Below are 20,347 nucleotides of genomic sequence, written 5' to 3' on the forward strand. Positions count from 1 at the left end.
AACCTTGCAGAAGAAGCCAAAAGCTAGTACCTGTTTTAGATACAGGCATGATGATTCTACAAAATAGGAATCTTACACCCAATGGCTATTTAGGATTTGGAGAGGAATGACAGCAAGGAGAAGCCATTTTACATTAATGTAATATTTTTACTCATTAATATGCAGCAAAATTTATAAATGGTACCGAGCATCTTACATTATGTATTATCTCTATGATGACTTTAATCTTCTTCTTCTCATTGTTCATATAGATATATGTTAGATGTAGTTTACCAAACCAGATTTACATTATGAGGAGCTGCTGCTCCATATTGTATCAGTAAGGATCACCAATCTAGCAGTAACAAAATAAGGTCATGTTTACATATTATAAAGCTACTAGATCAACAGTAGTAAATCATCATCTAGTCCCAGGATCCTATTACGTTATTGCTGCAATCTGCCTTATCACAATTATAAGTGCCCAGAGAAGGCACTATCAGATCTGGATCAACCTCTTTGAAGTCAGACTGGAAATTGAGCTTATCTTTCTTATTCCTTCCATCCTGCATTCTGCCTTATCACAATCATAAATGCCCAGAGGAGGCACTATCAAATCTGGATCAACCTCTTTGAAGTCAGACTGGAAATTGAGTTTATCTTTCTTACTGCTTTCATCCAAGACTGGTTTGGTGATCTTTTTTTCTTCCGGGTATTTGTTTAGCAGCTCCAAATCCTTCTTCAGGTTATTCCTCCCTTGTGGGAAGAGTTGAGCAGACTTTATTTCTGTTTTGTAAACCAACATGATGTCATCCTTAAACAGGATCACGAAGTGGTTCTTGTTCCAGGTATTTGTTTAGCAGCTCCAACTCCTCCTTTAGGTTATTCCTCCCTTGTGGGAAGAATTGAGCAGACTTTATTTCTGTTTTGTAAACCAACATGATGTCATCCTTAAACAGGATCACGAAATGGTTCTTGGGGATCTCCAAGGCTGCGAGACCTGAAACATTATTATCAGATAGGTGAGTTCACTATCGAACTCAGTAAGATGTCTTCTTTTGCTCTGGAATATCTCATCATTCCCCTTCTTCCATGAAAACCAAAAAATCTCATAAGTAAGGGTAAGCCAAAACTTTTTAAAAGCAGCATCAAAAACATCAATATAACCAGCATCTCATGTGGAGAAAAACCAAGATTATCATTCCAGTCCATAGGCCGGCCATAAAACAAAAACCAAATAGAAAGAGCATACTTGCAGTCAAAGAATAAATGTCCAAAAGTTTTAGGCATAGAACAAAGCTCAGAGACTCTAATGGAAAGTCCACAATTATGTAAAACATGCCCCACAACCAGTTTTTTAAGTATGAGTAGCTAGCAGAAACAGTTTGTTTTGGTTCAATTGAGTTATGCCACAGGTGATTCAGGATTTTGGACCACTTGGAGTCTGGCCAAGTCAATTTCCAGGAGGTGTGAAGCCAATTGTATACCTCTTTTGAGCTAACAAGCATCGTATATATTTTGTTGACTGAGACAGATTGAAACTTAGAGCCATCTTTTCATTTAATTTTGTCTATTAAATCTGAATCCTTTATTATTTTCCCAGGGAACCAGTCCCCCAAACCAGTGCATGGAGTATTCTTTTTGTGTGTCATGGGTAAACCAAACTTAGAACAGGTAAACCAAACTTAGACCTCATTTGCTCCGAAGAGCCCAAGCTACCATTTATGAAGAGATCTTGCATTACCTTGATCCCTAGGGAGTTCCAAGTCTTAGTTGAACAACCTTGAGAGAGTGCCAATGGATTCCTATTTGGGGCAATATTCCGCCAAATGGATCTATTTGGCACACAGTTTGGGGGAGATTTATCCACTGCAGCCCCATTTGAAACCAGATGTCTAACTTGTGTACATATCTTCCATAAAGTGGTGAAATTTTAAAGCTAAAAACTCTAACCTCAAACTAGCTGAACCATTGTTTACCTTTTCCTGGTTTGGATAATGCCAAGTTGTTTCTTATTAGGACTTTCCAAAGTTCATCTCCCTTGATTGCATTGAAAATCAATTTGAAGGCCAAGGAAATCCCTTATTTTCTAAGACGTTTTAAGCCAAGACCTCCAAGTTGTTAGGTAGACAATACCAGGTCCAATTCACATTGTATCTCTTTTTAATGCCCTTACTATCTGACCATAAGAATTCCCTCATTATCTTATGAAGTTTACCAAATTGGACATTGGCAAATAGCCATGTTTAAGAGTGATAACCAACATGTGAGGCAATGACTTTTTGGACAACTTGGATTCTACCCGCAAGAGAGAGTAGGTGGATTTGCCATTTCAAGTGCTTTGCAAATTTCTTAAAGATCCATTTCCACATACTTGGAGACAACAAAGGGGATGCCCAGATATCTCACAACCTTATGAGGCTTAGACTGAATCCATCCCTTATTTAATAGCCAGCTGGGGGGCTCATGAGACCAACCAATTATAGTGGACTTGTGAGGGACTATCTTGGAGCCTGAAGTAGCACAAAAGACCTCCAACCTCTTAATGGTATTATCAAAATTGGCCTTTGAGGGATCAACGAAATTCAAGGTTCTTTTCATTCTTGCCCAAAAAAACATTTCATCCCCTTTCCATAGAGAATCCTTGCCACCTTTTTTGTCAGCTTTGTTTTCAGTCATATTGAACTCCCCAGTGCAGATCCAAGGAATTTTAGGCAGGTTCTTGGCCATCCAATTCCACTGATTAGACCTTTCTCTATAGTCATTTGAGGCATAAGGGGAGCATGACCCCAAAACATCAAAGCCAAAGTTCAAATAGACGCATACCAACCTATTGCATGGGAAGAGCTCCATTGAGAGATATTCTTATTCCATTTAGGATGGATAAGGATAGCAGTATCCCTTGTACCCTTTTCATGGTCTGAGATGATCATTTTGATTATTTCTCCAGATGAAGTTTAGGACTTTCTCTGTCTGGAATCCCACCATTTTGACATCTTGCAGGCATAAAAATTCTAAGTACGGTCTATTTCTGCAAGATGCTCTAGCCACATACTTCCTATCAGCTACCTCCAAATCCCTAACATTCTAGCTACAAATGTTACAATTCATCAAGGGTTACCTTACCTTTTTTTGGTCACTTTTTTCCTTTTAACCAGAGTCTGAGGTACTAGGTCTGTAACGTCCCCATTTTCGTGAGCATCAGAGTTTGAGGGATTAGCCTATTATTTTGACTCTTGTAGGCTAACATGATTGGATAGAGAGTCTCAGTGGCAGTTCCACTTCTTCAGTTCAGTCTTGGGTTCAGTTCCAGGGCCTTAGCAGTCAATGTGTGGGTTCAGTTGAGGGACTTACTATTTATAGTAAGTCAATCTGGCAAGAGTGCTATTTTTAGTCAAGGCACCTGGACACATGGGGGTTATTCAGTGTTGACTCCAGCTTTAGATGACACGTCAAAAGACTGACTATTGAGGGAGATATTAATATTTTAGTGGTTAAGTTATTATATTAACTTATATGAATATTATAAAGTCATAAGGTGACTTTATAAAATATTAAAGCCACTTAACTGTTATAAAGTGATTTTTAATCACTTAAATCATAAAGTATGCCTAAGATGAATTTTAACTATGGAAAAGTACGTTAAATGCATTTTAATGTATTTAAAATTGCAATAGGGCATACTTTCTTGGAATTTGTTCTTTTGGGGTTATAAGGAGAAAAAAGGCAATTAAAACTCATTATTATTGATTATTTGACATTGCTTGATTTTGCTCTGTGGATTGTTTGAGACAAGGGTTTCAGAGGGTTTGCTATTGAAGAACGTGCATTCTTTGTGGATTTGTGATTCTGAGGCTGTGAAAGATCAGCTGAATTATTGCAAACTAAGAGGGCTTCATCCTAGTTCTTCATCTGGGTTTCTTAATTTCAGTTATTTGCAGATTTTTACAATAAGGAAAGGGCTTTCAGACTTAGACGCCCCAATCAGCAGTAGTTAGCATCAAATAAGCTGGCCGTACAAATCCCATTTGCTGGCTGTACCAATCAGACTTGGCACGTGGGCTCCAGAAGGAGGGCGTTTTGCCTGGGAGGGTGGAACGCCTACCTAATTTGCATTCTGAGTGCACAGTTCCTAATGCCTAGCCTATTCAGGCTATTCCATCAACTTTCTGGCTCAGAGAAATCACATTCTGGATTTGTACTCATTTTGGTTAGTTTCCCAGTTCTGGCTGGCAAACTCCAAAATTCTTCATTTAAAATAAGCTAATGACCTACGGGCATGCAATTAGCAGTAAAATTAATTGTAGCAGTTATCTTATTCATAATATAGTTGCAGTTGCTCTCAATTTCGTTTCTATTTGGTTTTATGTGCAATTCTTGCCTAGTACACTTATTTTTTTTCTTTAAATTGTTCAAAACCTTTGAAAATCCAAAAACACATCAGCAATAGTATTTCAGGGGAGTTAGAACCAGCAGGGTTCTTACAAGGTCTGTCATTAAGTTTCCTCTTCTTATTATCCTCTTTACCAGAAGATAATTTCTACAAAGGAAGAGAATTGTCAGCATTTGATCCTGAAAATTGGGGATCTTAACATGACTATACAATTTCCTTGCTAAAGGCTTCATCACTTGGATTAGAGTTATTGATTGGGGCTTCATTCACCACTCCATGTTTAGAGAGTTTCATGATTTGTCTGATTTTTTCTGCTTTGGCCTAAGTGGAATCTAAAGCTAATTGCTGAGCATTCTCAAGTCCCTGGGGGGGGGGGGGGGGGCGGTTGCCTTTTTGTCTTGATACAGCCCTTGAGCTGAGCCCTTAGCATGGATGACCTCAATTTCCCCTGGGGAACTTTGTAGTGACAAATTAAAATTTTTTGTCATAGGATTATTATCTTGTTTCCCCTCATTGAGGGCATATCCTATGCTCTCAAGGCTTGTGTTATTTTTTATCTTCCTTTTTTTGAGGGTTATTATCCTCAGATTTTTCCTCATTGGGCTTAAAAGCCCCAACCAGTTTAGACTTGGCTTTAGGGCAGTCTTTTCTTAGGTGGCCATTTCACTTACAAAGAAAACAGGAATTTAAAGAGCCAAGTACTTCAATTTCACAGACAATTGTATTGTCATGCTGGAGAGACACTAAGTAATTTCAGCATCCGGAGTCAAAGAAATCAAAACCCTAGTATTGAGATGAGGGAGAGTTACCCTCGACTCCTCTATTTGCATAACATTACCAATGGGTTTTAAAATTTTAGGGATGAACTTCCATAATTGAGGTGGAACATTTTCTCTCTCTACCCGATTGGGAGCAGACCTAGCCACAACTTCTTTAAAATTATCCTTCCTAGAGCAGGGAAGGGCTCTAAACATAGACTGCCCGATACCATGGTTCCTAAAGAAAACCACAAATAAACCTTTCTCAATCATCCTACAAAAGGATTCGTGGATACCCATCTTCTTTCCCTAAACAGAAGCAGAATTTTTTTTCGAGATGGTAGAAACTGGAATCCAAACAAACAAAAACACAGCAATATTTCTTAATCTAGATTTATCTGCTTTCAAAGCTTTTGTCATGTCTTTGTGAGGAGAAATAGAGAGGATTTTGGGCATGGAAGACATCTTACCATTTTCTCACTGTCTGCTGTCTGTTGTCCATATATTACAAAATTGTAATATTTTTTAATTGTTAATGTTCTTTTGAGCTTTCAAGTTCATGATTTTTTTAGAACTTTGTATTTTCTTCAATAATGACTGTTTTTTATGGATTTATGTACAGAATTTTATGGCCTTAACATTTTATTGCATATATTTAGTTAATTTTAGTAAATTGTTAGATATACAAGTGATAACTACGCTTGGAACTTGGAGAATATGGGAAATAAAAATTAGTTGAATGTAGCATTCACTCTTCTTAGCTTTTAAGCAACTTATTTTGTGTGCCAGGTGGAGCAGCTGCACAAAATTTTCAAATTATGTGGTTCACCATCGGAGGAATATTGGAAGAAATCAAAGCTGCCTCATGCAACTATATTTAAACCACAACAGCCATATAAGCGATGTATAAGGGAGACTTTTAAAGATTTTCTTCCGTCATCCTTGATACTTATTGAAATTCTTCTCTCAATTGATCCGACTGACCGTGGCACTGCTTCTTCTGCCCTGAAGAGTGAGGTAAGCACCTTGTTATTGGTGACTGGCTGCAAATCCTTTGATACCACATTTTGGGTTGTAGAAAAAAATTCTACAATATTCCTTATTTTCAGGCACCGGACTCTGGTTTCTTTGATAAGTACTCAAGTACTGTTGTTGGACTTACATGTATCCATGATGGAGTCTCTAGATTTTATTGTTAGCTTTGATTGCAGCAAAATCTAATTATCAATACATGCAAATTTAGCGCTTTACATGGAGTTACTATCATTATCTGAGTGCTTGTGTAGAAAAGTAGAATGGAATATAATCAGAGCAGGTCTGTACCTGCAACTCATGGAGTGCTTTTTGAGACGAAGAGTTTTGCAGGAGGACATTTGCTAAATCTCCTCTTGTAGTTGTGTAGAGATTTTTATTTGATATTTTGAGTGAGCTACCTAACTGAGCATCAGGGAATCATGAAAGGGTATAAAGCTTCCATAATATTTTGAGTGATTCATCATGTTTCCTAATTATTAGTAAGGTAGCTCACTCAAAATGTTGGATGGAAACTATACAAAGGTGATCCTAAAGAGAATAAGCAAATGCAGTGCTGTGTTATGATATGCACTTGTATATCATGAAGTTGACTTTTAGTTTAAGGTTTTCTTGGAGCAAAACCTAATAACTGGTAAGACTTAATGGTTACTATCATTATCCAAGCACTCATGTAGATGAGTAGAGTAGCTTTCTGTTAGAGTTTGGTATTTACCAGTATAAACAATGCAGCAATTATCATCTGAATTACAACACCTGTCAGCAAGTCTGATTTCTCAGTAGCCATGCATAACCAGCAAGTACTGTTTATTAGAAGCTAATTATGGCTTGATGGTGCCTCTTTGGAGCACCTACATTTGTTCTGAGTTTCTCAATGTGTTCTGCATTGTTTAGCTTTTACTAGTGGCCTTTATTTAGTGACCCTTTTCTCAGAGGTCTTCAAATGGTGTGTATGCATCTAGATAATTCTGTGAATGTTCATCTAGGAGGTATTAGTTGAACACCCATATATAATGTAGTGCTTGTCCAATGATACATTTTTTAGTGTCTAATATTTGATGTTACGAATAAAATCTTTAAGTGATCATGTGAAAAGGAAGCTGTAGTAAACAGATTGAGAACTTCAGAAAGAAGATCTAAAATCTTTTTCTTCTGATACTGAAATCTGAAACCTCTAGAAATAATGCTCCGAGCTTGAAAATTGAAAATTTCTATTTACTGTTAGAGTCCTTTTTTGAGGCATTGGAGAAACATAGGAACACAAAAAGGGAATAGGAAAATAGAACAGGGACCAAAGAGTGGGGATGTATCTCTGGAAAATTAAGAAAAAATGAAACAGAACTTGAGTGTATTTAGCACAAGAATTATGCACTACATAAAATGAGAAAATGTTTACTGAGAAGTATGGGTACCAGTCAGGTATTATCAAGATTAGAGTGGGTTCTGCAGTTGGACAATACAATCTCCCAGGATCCTGCGCAGTTGAATTCCAGTCAAAAAAACCTTTCACTTGAGAAGTAAAGGCCTTTATAACATCTCAGGTTTCAATGCTTTTACTGGTAATAGCATAAAACTCATTTTGCTACTTGTAAGGTCAGTTTGTTGTAACTAATATATTCCTAATTATAGCTGCGAAACTGATGGCTATCTGACTGTATAACTGCTTACTGCAAACTGAAAAGTAACTGATATAGTAACCAATGCATAAATGATGATTGTATCAGGACATAATTGATGTATTTTTGCATAATTGGTTTATTTATCATAAAGTTAGTTAGCCACCATAGACTTCTCAATACACATTCTTTTGCATCCTTGTGCAATGTAAGCTACCATAGACTTGCCAACAAAGCCTTCCTTGCAATGACATCGGATCTCATATGGTATCTGACTAGACCTTTGTTTGGTCTGTGAAGTATGCTATGTACTTTTGTCATAACTTGTCACCTTAATATTTGCTTTGGCCACATTTTGTACACTAGTTTGTTTATTACGTAGAATCGTACACTTAATGCCAGCTTTCTCTGCTTACCTAGTTGCATGTCTTTTAAGAAGAAATATTGTTGACGTGTATCTACTGATATTCTCATACCATGATCGTAGAATAACAATATAGAATAGGTAGGCGTCTCAAATATCTATCTTAATTGCATTGTGTAGCTTGTTTGATTTAGTTCTTAACTTCTTGACAAATGGGTTGGCAATGACGCCATTCCTATTCGGTTGGCAGTATATCTTAAAAGTGAGCTCTTGTACTAACATGAGCCATCTAATGATTTGTCCTTGAATGAGTTGTTCACTAGATACAACAATGCTTATTGAGCCACAAGAAATATTAAAAAAAATGAAGTTGTCATTAGGTACTGTTGAAATTTTTGAGCAGTATACTCCATTTTTTTAGAGTGTCCCACATTGTTGTATTGTAATTCCTTCCTGCATTTGACATCAGTCAACTGGAAAAGTTAACAAGGTGATCCAACTCGTGAGTTCCTATTTGTGCTAAAGTAGAGCTGATCATTTAATTTGATGTGGCCACATGAACATCAAACTCCTTGCCCTAGTCTTAATAAGTCAGAATTGGTGATATTATTAAATGCTTTTACCTGTTTGTTTGATTGCTCAAATGACATGCCTTTCCACTAATGAACATCCAGGGAAACAGAAACTTGTGCAAAGTCCTTTATAAGTCTCGGTAGTAGCCAATATGTTGCAAGAATGGTTTGATTGTTGTGGCATCCTTTTTATCTTCCATCTCCCTTATAGCACATTTAGTGTCATTTACATTCCTCTATATTTGTTCCTGACATTAATCAATCTTATTAAACATTATTTTACATCTCGAGTTTGCCACTCGAATTCTCCCACTGAAATCCACAAAAAAGGTGCTCTTGATAAAATGTTATAGTTGCTTCACATTATAAAATGACTTTACATTATATTAGTTTATATTAGTTCAGACTTCAGACTCTTATGAATTTTACCTTACAAGTAATTTCCAATAATATTTATTAAATTTCCTTGGATTACAGACTGCTATTGTGAATTAGAACTAAAATTTCCAGTAATAAGTAGGTATATGAATATGAATGCCATTCTAGTAAGTCATTATAGTTCAGAGTTTCTGCATATACATTTTGCATTTAGAATTTAGTGTATCCATATTCATTTAGTTTGCATGTTGTCTAGAGAGTAGTTCCCATTCTGTGAGTATAGGTCATGCACTCAATAGACAGGATTTATTTTCTGTTCAAATAATTTTGCTCACAAGGATTTAGTGAAAAGGAGTGGGATTAAGAGTTTTTGGCTGTCTGATAATGTTAGATTTGTAGATTCTTTTTAAATGAATTAGTCTTCAGTTGGCTTAAGGGATATGCTCATGCAGCTTATTTGTATGTATGGGTAATTATTTCACCTCTTCTTTCATTTCAGTTTTTCACAACAAAACCTTATGCTTGTGATCCATCAAGCCTGCCAAAATATCCACCAAGCAAGGAAATGGATGCAAAAATGCGTGATGAAGAATCTAGAAGGTAATTTTAAAATTGCGTTAGTTCTCATAATGAACATGAATTAGAGTTGAGTGACTTGCCAATTGTCTTTTTCTTGAAACTTACTTGGTGCATCAGCATTTCATCTCTGGTCTGAAGGGGATACCTACTGAATCATTATTCGAAATATTATATATTTTTCATAATTTTATAGTTGTTTGCTCTTTTTAAAAATGTATCATGGTGCCATTGATCGGTTTTAGCTGAATTTGTTCTTTCAAAATAATTTTAGAATTGCTAATCATCCGTAAGTACTTGTGCACAGAAAGACTGAAATAGTACAGCTTGTTTATTGGCAATGTTTTGGAAGAGCATCAATGGATTTTCAAAAGATAATTCATGTTGTTATTGCATCGTTAAAGGCAAAGAGCAGGTGGTGGAAAAGTTCGCACTGGTGATGGCACAAGGAAGACAGGCATCCGTGATCGTGAAGGTAGAGCTGTTCCTGCACCTGAGGCAAATGCAGAACTTCCTATGAATTTGCAAGTATGTGGTAACATCCCACTCTCTTAAGATTTAATGGAAGTTCAATTAGAATGCAAAATAGCATATTTTTGGTATTGCAGAAGCTACATTTCTTTCAATAAATTGAAGGGAAGCTGTTCTGAAGCTAAATAATTAACATTGAAACAGGCAAGCAAATGTCTATTTCTGCAGCTCCATGCTTGCATTATTTTATAAGCGTTAAGCATAAATCATATCTGTTCAATTTACCAGTTGATAGTGATGATTTCCAGAATCCAGCCACATCTTTTGCTGAGTATTGTCATTTTTGTGAACCTGGTAGATTTCTTGGGTATTTTTGTTTCCGTTTAATGATGACCTGCTATGCATCTAAATTATTGGCATAATCTGTTGACATAATTCAGATTCACTGCACTGGTTGGTGCAAAGGAAGTCTTATTCAAATCATTTGAGCCATTTGCATCTAAATATCTCTGGGCAGTCTGATACACGAGAAAGTAAATGGTTGACTGGGACAGGACAGGCAACTCTCACATTGCATGTCTTTAAAGGACCCTTGATGTGGGTGATCTGTCTACTTTTTAATTGCTTCTTACTCACAATGTGCAGTATATCAATTCTTATTCCCTCTACCCAATAAAGTGATGCTAATGACTTGGCCATCAAAGAAAAATCTATTTTAGCTCTTTCATTTTCATCTATTCTTTAGACAAATTGGTAGCTTACTATTTGTAAGCTGTAAGGATTTTCTTTGCATATACTATGGTTTGATCAAATGGAACACAAAGCTATTTCGAGAGATTCAGTGCCATTTCAAGTAATTGCTTTAGCTGTTAGTTGTGATTGGTATAATTGACTGTTCTGTAGTGGAGATTCTCAACCTTGAAACTGTTACTGGTTTGGGTTCAGTTTGGCTTTATTTTTCCCTTGGCTTTGCTACAGTTCATTTGAGCAGCTGGTTACAGAGATTCAGCAACAGTTGTAACAAAATTCAAAAGGGTACTGCCACAAAGATTAACCATCTACATCAAGCATCTAAAACCTAGCTAGCATGATGAATTGTCATATAACAAGCCAAACTATGAATAGTCCAAGGTTACAGTCCAGTACATGTACCAAAATAGCAGCAGCCAAAACCATATAAAGACATCTAAGAACTATTACTACAACACTTATTATCTAACTCGTCAATGAAAGACTCAACACCTTTTTCCAAAGACTTGACTATAAAATCCACACTCCTGAAGCCGAGATTCGCAGTACATCTCAATTGGAACAGCTGGAATAGAGGACACATTCAAATCCAAATCACCGTCAGAAGATGGCTGAAGAGCATTCTGTACATCAAACTGCCCAGCAACATTTGAAACAATATCTTTCCTGTTATCATAAGTGACAGAAGCATCTGGAGCACAATGTTTAGTAGAAGACTCATGTCCACCAGTATCAATATCACAACAAGGAGTAACATCATCGTAGTAACAGACACCATCAATTTCATCAGCAGGACAGTTGGAACTACCTTCAGAAATAGGAACAATGGAATCCACATGAAGAGAATCAGAATCACAAGACTGTTGTGAAGAGGCACAAACCACCACAATAACTCTTCGAATCAGCCAACCATCGTAATCATAAACCAAATCTTCTGGCACCGTGCCCTATTGGACAGTATGAGGATCAGAAATTGGTCAACCTTCAACAATAAAGCTATAACTGTTTAATATCATTTTTCTTCTTATGAACCTGCTTGGCAACAAAATTGGCAATCAAAGGTACTGTAGTGTTTACTTCCTTGAAAACCATCTTAATTTCTACAATTGAAATAAACCAGAGAACTTCCGAAGACCTGACAATCCTATCCAAAAATTTACCAAGAGGAGAAGAACTCAAGATCTTGCCATACAAGATATCATGCCAACTAACACTAGGTTTACAAGACATAGAAGCCCAAGTAGGTAAAAAACAACATTGCCCAACTCTGAAAATATACAGTCAAAACCAAAATATTACTGATTGAATATTTAATAGAAATGCATACTCATAAAATAATTTATATATTGAAGGGACATACTGTTCCAAAATTACAGCCTTCAGAGTTTACAATTAGCCATCAGTGACTAAAAAAGAACATTTGATGAACAAAGACTGCTATGTATACAGAGATTACAAAGGGTTCAAAAACTACAGATAGATACATGATCCACACATAACACATAGTATCAAGGAAAAGCTAAAGAGCCAAAGAAGAACCATCTTCAGAGCAGTATCTGTTCCGTTTGGTGCTGTAGTTCATGCATAGAAGCCTAAGTGTAGCTGCTATTCAAGTATATTCTCAATTTTTCATGTTCTCCGACTCTTCATATTAAGTTGTATTATAAATGAATGAATAGTAGAATTTAGAGTGGAATATGCAAACTTAATAATGAAAGATTGATTCAAACAGGACAAGTAAGATACAAATTCAGAACTCATGGTGGAAAAATGTGCCATAGATATGACTCAGAATTCATATGTTCAAAACAAGTTCTTGCCTAGAAAAAACATTCTATGGACATTTATGATCTATGCGAAGAAAATTTATGAAGCTTAACCATGATTGAAATAAAACACTTTGAGAAAAAAATGGAAAGAGCTTAACTGCAATTATTAGTTGGTCCTAAAATTATGTTTTTTTTAATCTGGGTATACCCAGGGTTCGTACCTGGGACCGTGGATTCATCCGGTAATTTGAGACATACCCAGGATGAACCCACAGTCCCAGATATGGTCCCTGGGCATACCCAGGAGGGACCAACCTGGGACCCATACCCAGTCCAGTTCGGTATAGATACTTCCCTGGGAATGGGTGAGCCTGTTAACACAGTCCTTGAAGTATAGAAATGACATCTGCTTCTTTTGCTAAAAGCCTCAATGTATTGCTATAATATGTGAAATTTTGAGGCGTTCCTTAAATTTGCATTATATTCCTACTCATATTGTTATATCATTGTTGTAGTTGACATCAGGTTCAGAATTCAAGCCTCATTTTTCAATAGCTAACCTGCAGGAAACAATAAGAAGCCAATCTGTCGCAAACATGCATGTTTTGGCTATGTATGGGGCCAGTATGAGTATTCCATACCAAGAAGCTTTGTAGTGAAGTGAGCATTGTTAATTTTAGGATCAGAAATGTAAGCAATCAGAAAATGCAACACATAAGACAATGAACACGATGTTTACCCTGGGAAAACCCTCCTTCTCGAGGGAGAAAAAACCCAGCAAAATATATCTCTTATATATAGTATGAATAAGAGCAGAAATCTGCTTTACAAATCAGACCCAACACAAGGTCAAATACAGTGAATAATGATGCCTTTCCTTGGTGCAAGAATGCACATAAATATGCTTCTCAAGAAATCTGATCTGCTGCTTGAGGGGCGAACTTCTTCTTTGAAGAATGCGAACTTGAATAATAAATATGAATCAAGGCAGGTTGGCAGTAGAAGAAATTTTTTTATGAAACATAAAAAAAATGAAAAAGGCCGACCTGCCTTGATAATTCATCATTTAATTATATTAGAGAGAAAAATATCTCCCGAAGCTACCAAACACTAACACTCCCTCTAGCTAGGGAGGTATTTTTCCAGATATCTATGTCATGGAGTCTCTCAACATGACGCCCACAATGGCTACACCCATTTGTGAAAAAAACAAACTCAAAGGTTCATCACGGAGTCTCTCAAAGTGATGTCATCATGGAGTCTCTCAACATGACGTCCACCATGGCTACTCCCATGTGTGGAAGGAAACACATATACAAGTGTTCATCACGGAGTCTCTCAATGTGATATCGTCATGGAGTCTCTCAACATGACGCCCATCATGGCTGCTCCCATGTGTGGCAAGAAACACAAGTACAAGGGTACATCATGTAGTCTCTCAACGTGATGTCATCATGGAGTCTCTCAACATGATGTCTCATCTCAGTCTCAGAGATGAACAAGGGCTCGCACCTCATATTTCTCCGTCTCAAAGAAATATACACTACAAGGGTTTTCACCTCATATTTCTCCTTCCCAGAGAAATATACACTACAATGAATCTTCATGATGATGTGACTCCCTCTAAAGCTCCATGTACTAGCATCAACCTCCTAACCTTCTCGTCCAAGGTTGCCTTTGTTGGTTTGTCAGACTCCCTCTGAATGTTAATTCCTTCTCTTTGAAGAAACTGATCAACTTTAGAATAAGAAACCTTCTGAATCGACTTTAGAGCTTGGCTCCTTCTGAGATGGCCCATGGCAATATCTGCAGTAGAAACAAGTTGTGAAGACCTTAATTTGCAATCTCAAGCAACGTGACCATACTTGTCACACCTGAAACACTGAATGTGAGAGAGATCCTTTTTCTTCGGTTTTGGGGCAGAATCTGATTCTTTGTCTCTATTCCTCTTTCTTCCTTTGCTTCTTTCTTTAGAAGTATGTTTAGCAAGAACTTGATTTTCGACATCATGATAGATTCGTCCAATTCCTTTTGCTGTCAACCTTGACTCTTCTTGAATACAATCAGCTCAAAGACGATCAAACTTGGGCAACTTAGATCTCCCACTGATGCTTTGGATAAAGGGCTCCCAAGATTGGGGAAGACCATTTAGTGCCAGCATAACAAGATCTCTGTCTGCAATTATGTCCCCAATAGCACTCAACCGATCTCTTAAATCAACAATCTTTTTAAAGAATGAGATGACTGAATCTTCCTTATCCATTTTTACATGGTGAAGCTGTTGTCTCAAAGCAAGGGCTCTGCTGGTATTGTTGATCTCATACAATCCTTTCAGAGTATCAAACATTTCTTTAGCTGACTTCATCTTGGAGATGATCGGCACTAGGTGATTCATCACAGAGTCTATCATGATCTTTCTAGCCTTCGCGCCATTTGTCTTCCACTGGATTTTCTCAGTATCATCGGAAGGCTCAGGCTATCACTTTCCACGAAATCAAGAAGATCATTCTCCTCTAATGTAATGAGTACCCTGGGTTTCCAAGAGTTGAAGTTTAAGGCTCCATCAAGCCTATCTTCTACCTTGACACCGTTCACCATCTTCTTTTTCTGCACAAATTCTCCTTCAAAGATCTGCCCTTAAGTCTGAAATAATTTGCATCCTTAGATCTGCAAGACTTTGCCTTCAAGATCTGCCCTAGATGAAAAGTTTACTTGACTGCTTAATCAAATCTGATCATATCTATTCTTAGACCTGCTCTGATACCATGTTAATTTTAGGATCAGAAATGTAAGCAATCAGAAAATGCAACACTTAAGACAATGAACACGATGTTTAACCTGGGAAAACCCTCCTTCTCGAGGGAGAAAAAACCCAGCAAAATGCATCTCTTATATATAGTATGAAGAAGAGCAGAAATCTGCTTTACATATCCGACCCAACACAAGGTCGAATACAGTGAATAATGATGCCTTTCCTTGGTGCAAGAATACACATAAATATGCTTCTCAAGAAATCTGATCTGCTGCTATAAGAATGGTGATCTGCTACTGGAGGGGCGAACTTCTTCTTTGAAGAATGCAAACTTGAATAAAAAAATGAATCAAATGAGCAAGCAACACCTTGCTTGTACACATGTCTAGGGCGGCCTCCTCTCTAGGTCGGCCCTAGAAGAAAGTTTTATTATGAAACATAAAAAAAATGAAGGAGGCCGACCTGCCTTGATAATTCATCATTTAATTATATTAGAGAGAAAAATATCTCCCGAAGCTACCAAACACTAACAAGCTTGCCTATTTCAGCAATTCATAAGCAAGAACTGCATATTTTAACTTCAGGGTCTCACATGAAAAAATCTTTCTTCAAAGGTGGCTCTATGCCCACAAAACTAACAGCCTTTTTTTGAGATAGCTCCATGGCACCAAGCGTGCCTTCTGCATATTTTTTAAATGAATAAACTACCAGTTAATGTATGGAAAAAGGACAAACAATAAGATTATTTTATGATTAAACTGACATTTTTGTTTAGCCTACTAAATTGATGACAAAATACATTTTGAATTAATTTGCTGGCATATTTTAATGGCACTGCCAAGTAATTTGGCCCTAAACTTTTTAATAGCATAATATCCAACTCTTAAAATTATTTCATTTTATGATTGGCTCTGATGTACTAGTAGCAGGTACAAGCTATAGTATGTGTAAAAATTGGTAATCATCTAAACATGTTCTATCTCATCCACTAGTGCATCCCACAGTAGGCGTCTCTTCCTCTAGTGCAAAGCATATAAGAACAAAAGATGTTGGAAGCTAATATTAAACTTTTGAGGTAGAGAATTTTACTTTAACTTATCCATGGTTTACAAATATATTATGTATATATATGAAATAATGCCTTTTCACAGATTTATAATAAAGTGAATATCTTTAAGATGCCTACTAAAAGTTTGATACCTTGTTTGCAGAAGAGACGATTGATTTCACAGTCAAATGCGAAGAGTAAGAGTGAAAAGTTTCCTCCACCTCATGAGGATGGAGCTGTTGGTTTCCCAATTGAGCCTAGAGGAAATGGTCAACCATCTTTTCAGCTCCAAGGTATTTTATTTTTCATTTACTTTTTCTCATGTCATTACTTTTGGTGTTATTTCTGTCTGGATACTTGGGAAATCTCTCCTTTCAAACATAATCAGGAATATGTAGCAATTTCATCTCCTTGATTAAATCATTCCTGAAAGTTGTCAGGGCTACCTTGTTTTGGAAGCAAAGAAAATTCAGATTCACATACTTCTGGAGGTGGATTGTATTCCCCTTCCGTGGTGATATCATGGTCAGTAGCTAGACGCGATTCCCCGAACGAAACGAAATATGCTGCATGGCCCCATAGAATTGTAGGGCGACCGATAGGCATGCTGCTGCTAAAAAAGATCCGCGCCCCTCGATTTTAGGAATGGTTGCCTCTAAACAAGTTCCGATCCGAAGAAAAGTAGTGATACAGGTTTCCCCGGCCTTTCTCGCTCCGGCTGAGCGACGTGTGAGCGGAAGCGGGGGTGCTCAACACGTTCCGGAAAAATTCCACCAGCCTTCCCAATATTACTAGACATATATACCTTGTTTATAGAAACAAAGAAGATAAATCTGTTGCCAATGTTTAACAGAAGGCCTAAAGATAGTTTTGACAATGAGAAAAGAAAATACCTGTGGTATCCCCAGAAATGTAATATCCTTGGTTGCTATCCCCAGAAAAATTAATAGAATTCCTAAAAGCTAATGCACAAATTGATTTTGCAGTCATTTTGTATGTTCCTACCTTGTTCTTTGTAATTGTATCCTAATATGAATCACACAAATGCTTTCTTATCTAAACTAAGTTGTGACTGATTTCTTCTGACAAGCATATAGGATATATTTAAATAATGCATAATGAGCTTCCGCATTTCTGTAGATGTTTCACTTTATAAGCACGAGATTGTTGTTAACAACCAGAGAATATCAAGGGGTTAGAATATAGAGCTGTGAAAATTTGTAGATTGATGACTTGTGTTAAGTAGAGCAACAGTGTTGAGGGTTAGTGCGTTATCTGTGTTTATGGAGTAAGCAAACATGATGAATATAAAGATTTAGAGTCAAGAAGTAGAAGTACATAATTAATATGGAAACATTGAGTAGACAATCAGCATGTACTAGACAGCATTTGTTTATTCAGAGTTTGGTAGGTTTTCATGAGATATTAGCCCATCAAATTGTCAAGGAATGTGGTATAATCTCCTCGATACCTTGAATAGACTGGGAAAGCTTTAAATGTTTGTAAATGATATATATTCTGAAGAACTTAGTTTTTTAATTGCTTAGCATTTCCGGTGTTGTTAATCAGACCTGGGAGAGAATTTTGGAATAATTCAGTTGAAAATATTTCAAATTAACGAGTGACCACACAGTTTTCTTGTTTGTATTTAGTCAGTGTATATTTTTTTAAAATAGATCCATTAGGAATCAAATTGATCAAAATGAAGTTTCTTTTGGACCATAAAATTTAAGTTGGTGTATTTGATAAATTTGCTGCAGGTACAAAAGAACATAAGCCCCAGGGTTGCAACCAAGTGAGTGAAAAAGGACGAGCTACAATGTCATTCAGGTCACAGTCAAGATTTCAAGATGTGGTTGGATATTGATATCTGATCTGGTTAGTATGGCCAAGTAATACATATGCATACTTTTTATGGTCCATCTCAGGAATTTCCACTCAAAAGTATCTGTTTCAAGTTTATATTTATTTAGAGCTCATATAAGATGAGTAAATTTAAGTGTTTTGAATATTCCAGAATCGGAGGTTCAAAATCCAACCTATATGGAAAGTGATCTGATTCTGCTGTATAAAAACAGATTTTTTTTGATGCAATTGCATGAGAACCACCTTCATGGAGCTTCCATGGATAGAAAGAAACAATGTAGCTGGTTAATCATTGAGCTACATAACTTATTGGAATTTCAATTCAACAAGTATTTCTGACTAGAGGGAATGTGAATTCTCATGTTGAGTCAGAAAACTAAAGAAGTGAGTGCATGCACTTGTTAGAGCTATACTGTACTCTTGGAACGAGGGAATGCCCATATATGTTCAGGAACCAGGAAGCTTTTTGATATATGCATATATGTAAATGTGTTTTCCATGATTCCCCATTTCCTTGACTTACTAGAAATTCGTTTTTTTTATTCATGAAACCTACCTTTTGTCTCTGATTGGGTCTGAGGGCCTCTATTTATTTATCTTTGGGAAAAATGGGCCAAAGCGCTCTTATTTCTCGAATCATGGGTTGATTATTGTTTTAAGCTTTGTACACTAATCAAGAGAAAATCACTTTTGTAGGCCGGTTGGCAAAACAACTAAAAAACCTGATGTAATTATTTTGTGTACCCAATTTCGGGAAAATATATTTGTCATTTTTAAAATCATTGTGGTCACTTTTGAAACCCTGCAATTGCTGCAGTTGGTCTTATTGTGCACATGGCTTGATATTTCTATACTCTTATTTTGGATTTACTGTCACAAATATTTGATTATTATTGATGTTTTCATGTTTATTATTTGATTTCTATTTAGTGGCCTTCTGTATCTTGATAAATGGGAAGGGATGCATTTTCAATGGAATTCATGCAGTTTGGATAGGTGTTAAGGTGAGATACACAGTTTGCTAAGAATATTGAGAAAAGTGGACATGTTTAGTCCCAGCGAGTAATATTTTTCTAGTCATTTCATAGAATTGCTGCATCTATATCCTCATTAAATGATAAATTGTCATGGTTGTAAAGGTATTGATTCCCACAAGGCATGATAATCATTAGACAACGCTAAATTTATATATTTTTCAAAAAGCAAAAAGAGACACGACCATGCTAAATTCTCTGAAGCAGTGTGAAAATTAAGTTCGAGATTTATATAATGTTTCAAAGCAAAACAGACGCTACCATGCTAGTTTCTCCGAAATGGTGTGAGCATTTATACATTTGGTCAGTTTAGTGATATTGTAAATATATCTTTTGTCGATGTGCCTTATTAATCAAGGCAAGGGCAGTCCAGTGGGGCATTATTTGGAGCGAGTACAGAATGTATTTAAGAAAAAATTAACTGATCTGATAAAAAATCCACTACGGAGATTTAGGGTGTTGAGGTACAAATTTATATTGTTTCTTATTCCACTAACAACATAACTGAGAATTAGGGGTGATGAGCTGTGAGTCTGGTTTGCACTGATTATTGTCGCTTTGCAAGGATAACATATAGCTTACAGCTGCTCCAGAATAGCATAAAATTTTATTTATGGATGAAAATCTTCTCTAACCCAAGATGAATCAGAACAACATGGAGAAGGACTGGGGGATTTCTGAGTGGCAAAATGTAAGTTATATCAGATACAAGGAACAAGGATTCATGTTTTTTATTTTTGAAACCAATATCATATAAAAGGTGCAGAAGGGTGTTAAGGGAGCTTGTAAATGTGTATAAAAAAATTATAATAATAAGTTCATCCTCAACAGGGAGTAAACTTGTGTGTAAAGAGGTGTAATGTCTTTAAAGCAAACAATGGCCATAAAGTCTTTTTTGATTAAATACCAGAAGCGGGCTCAGATTTCAAATAATTTAAAGTTCAAAATCATATTATTTCATGTAAAATTCAGCGATTTACTTATGGTTT

The 20,347-nt window shown here is 36.4% G+C and overlaps 1 protein-coding gene across 4 annotated transcripts in view; it reads left to right on the forward strand.

Moving 5' to 3' along the window:
• The window catches only part of LOC131075368 (probable serine/threonine-protein kinase At1g54610), a 61,660-nt gene extending 42,557 nt beyond the window's left edge, over positions 1 to 19,103 (forward strand). For 2 of the 4 annotated variants that reach the window (XM_058012198.2, XM_058012197.2), the window contains 6 exons: positions 5,920 to 6,147; positions 9,592 to 9,692; positions 10,073 to 10,196; positions 16,622 to 16,751; positions 18,219 to 18,336; positions 18,476 to 19,103. In XM_058012198.2, the coding sequence (XP_057868181.1) occupies positions 5,920 to 6,147; positions 9,592 to 9,692; positions 10,073 to 10,196; positions 16,622 to 16,751; positions 18,219 to 18,325 (690 nt within the window). In that variant the 3' untranslated portion in view covers positions 18,326 to 18,336; positions 18,476 to 19,103. Of the gene's footprint in view, positions 1 to 5,919; positions 6,148 to 9,591; positions 9,693 to 10,072; positions 10,197 to 16,621; positions 16,752 to 18,218 lie in introns of all 4 variants that reach the window. The other 2 variants (XM_059216620.1, XM_059216621.1) reach the window with 2 other exon arrangements.
• The last annotated feature ends 1,244 nt before the right edge of the window (positions 19,104 to 20,347 follow it).

Source organism: Cryptomeria japonica, chromosome 2 (assembly GCF_030272615.1).
Source record: "Cryptomeria japonica chromosome 2, Sugi_1.0, whole genome shotgun sequence".
Classification (NCBI taxonomy): domain Eukaryota; kingdom Viridiplantae; phylum Streptophyta; class Pinopsida; order Cupressales; family Cupressaceae; genus Cryptomeria; species Cryptomeria japonica.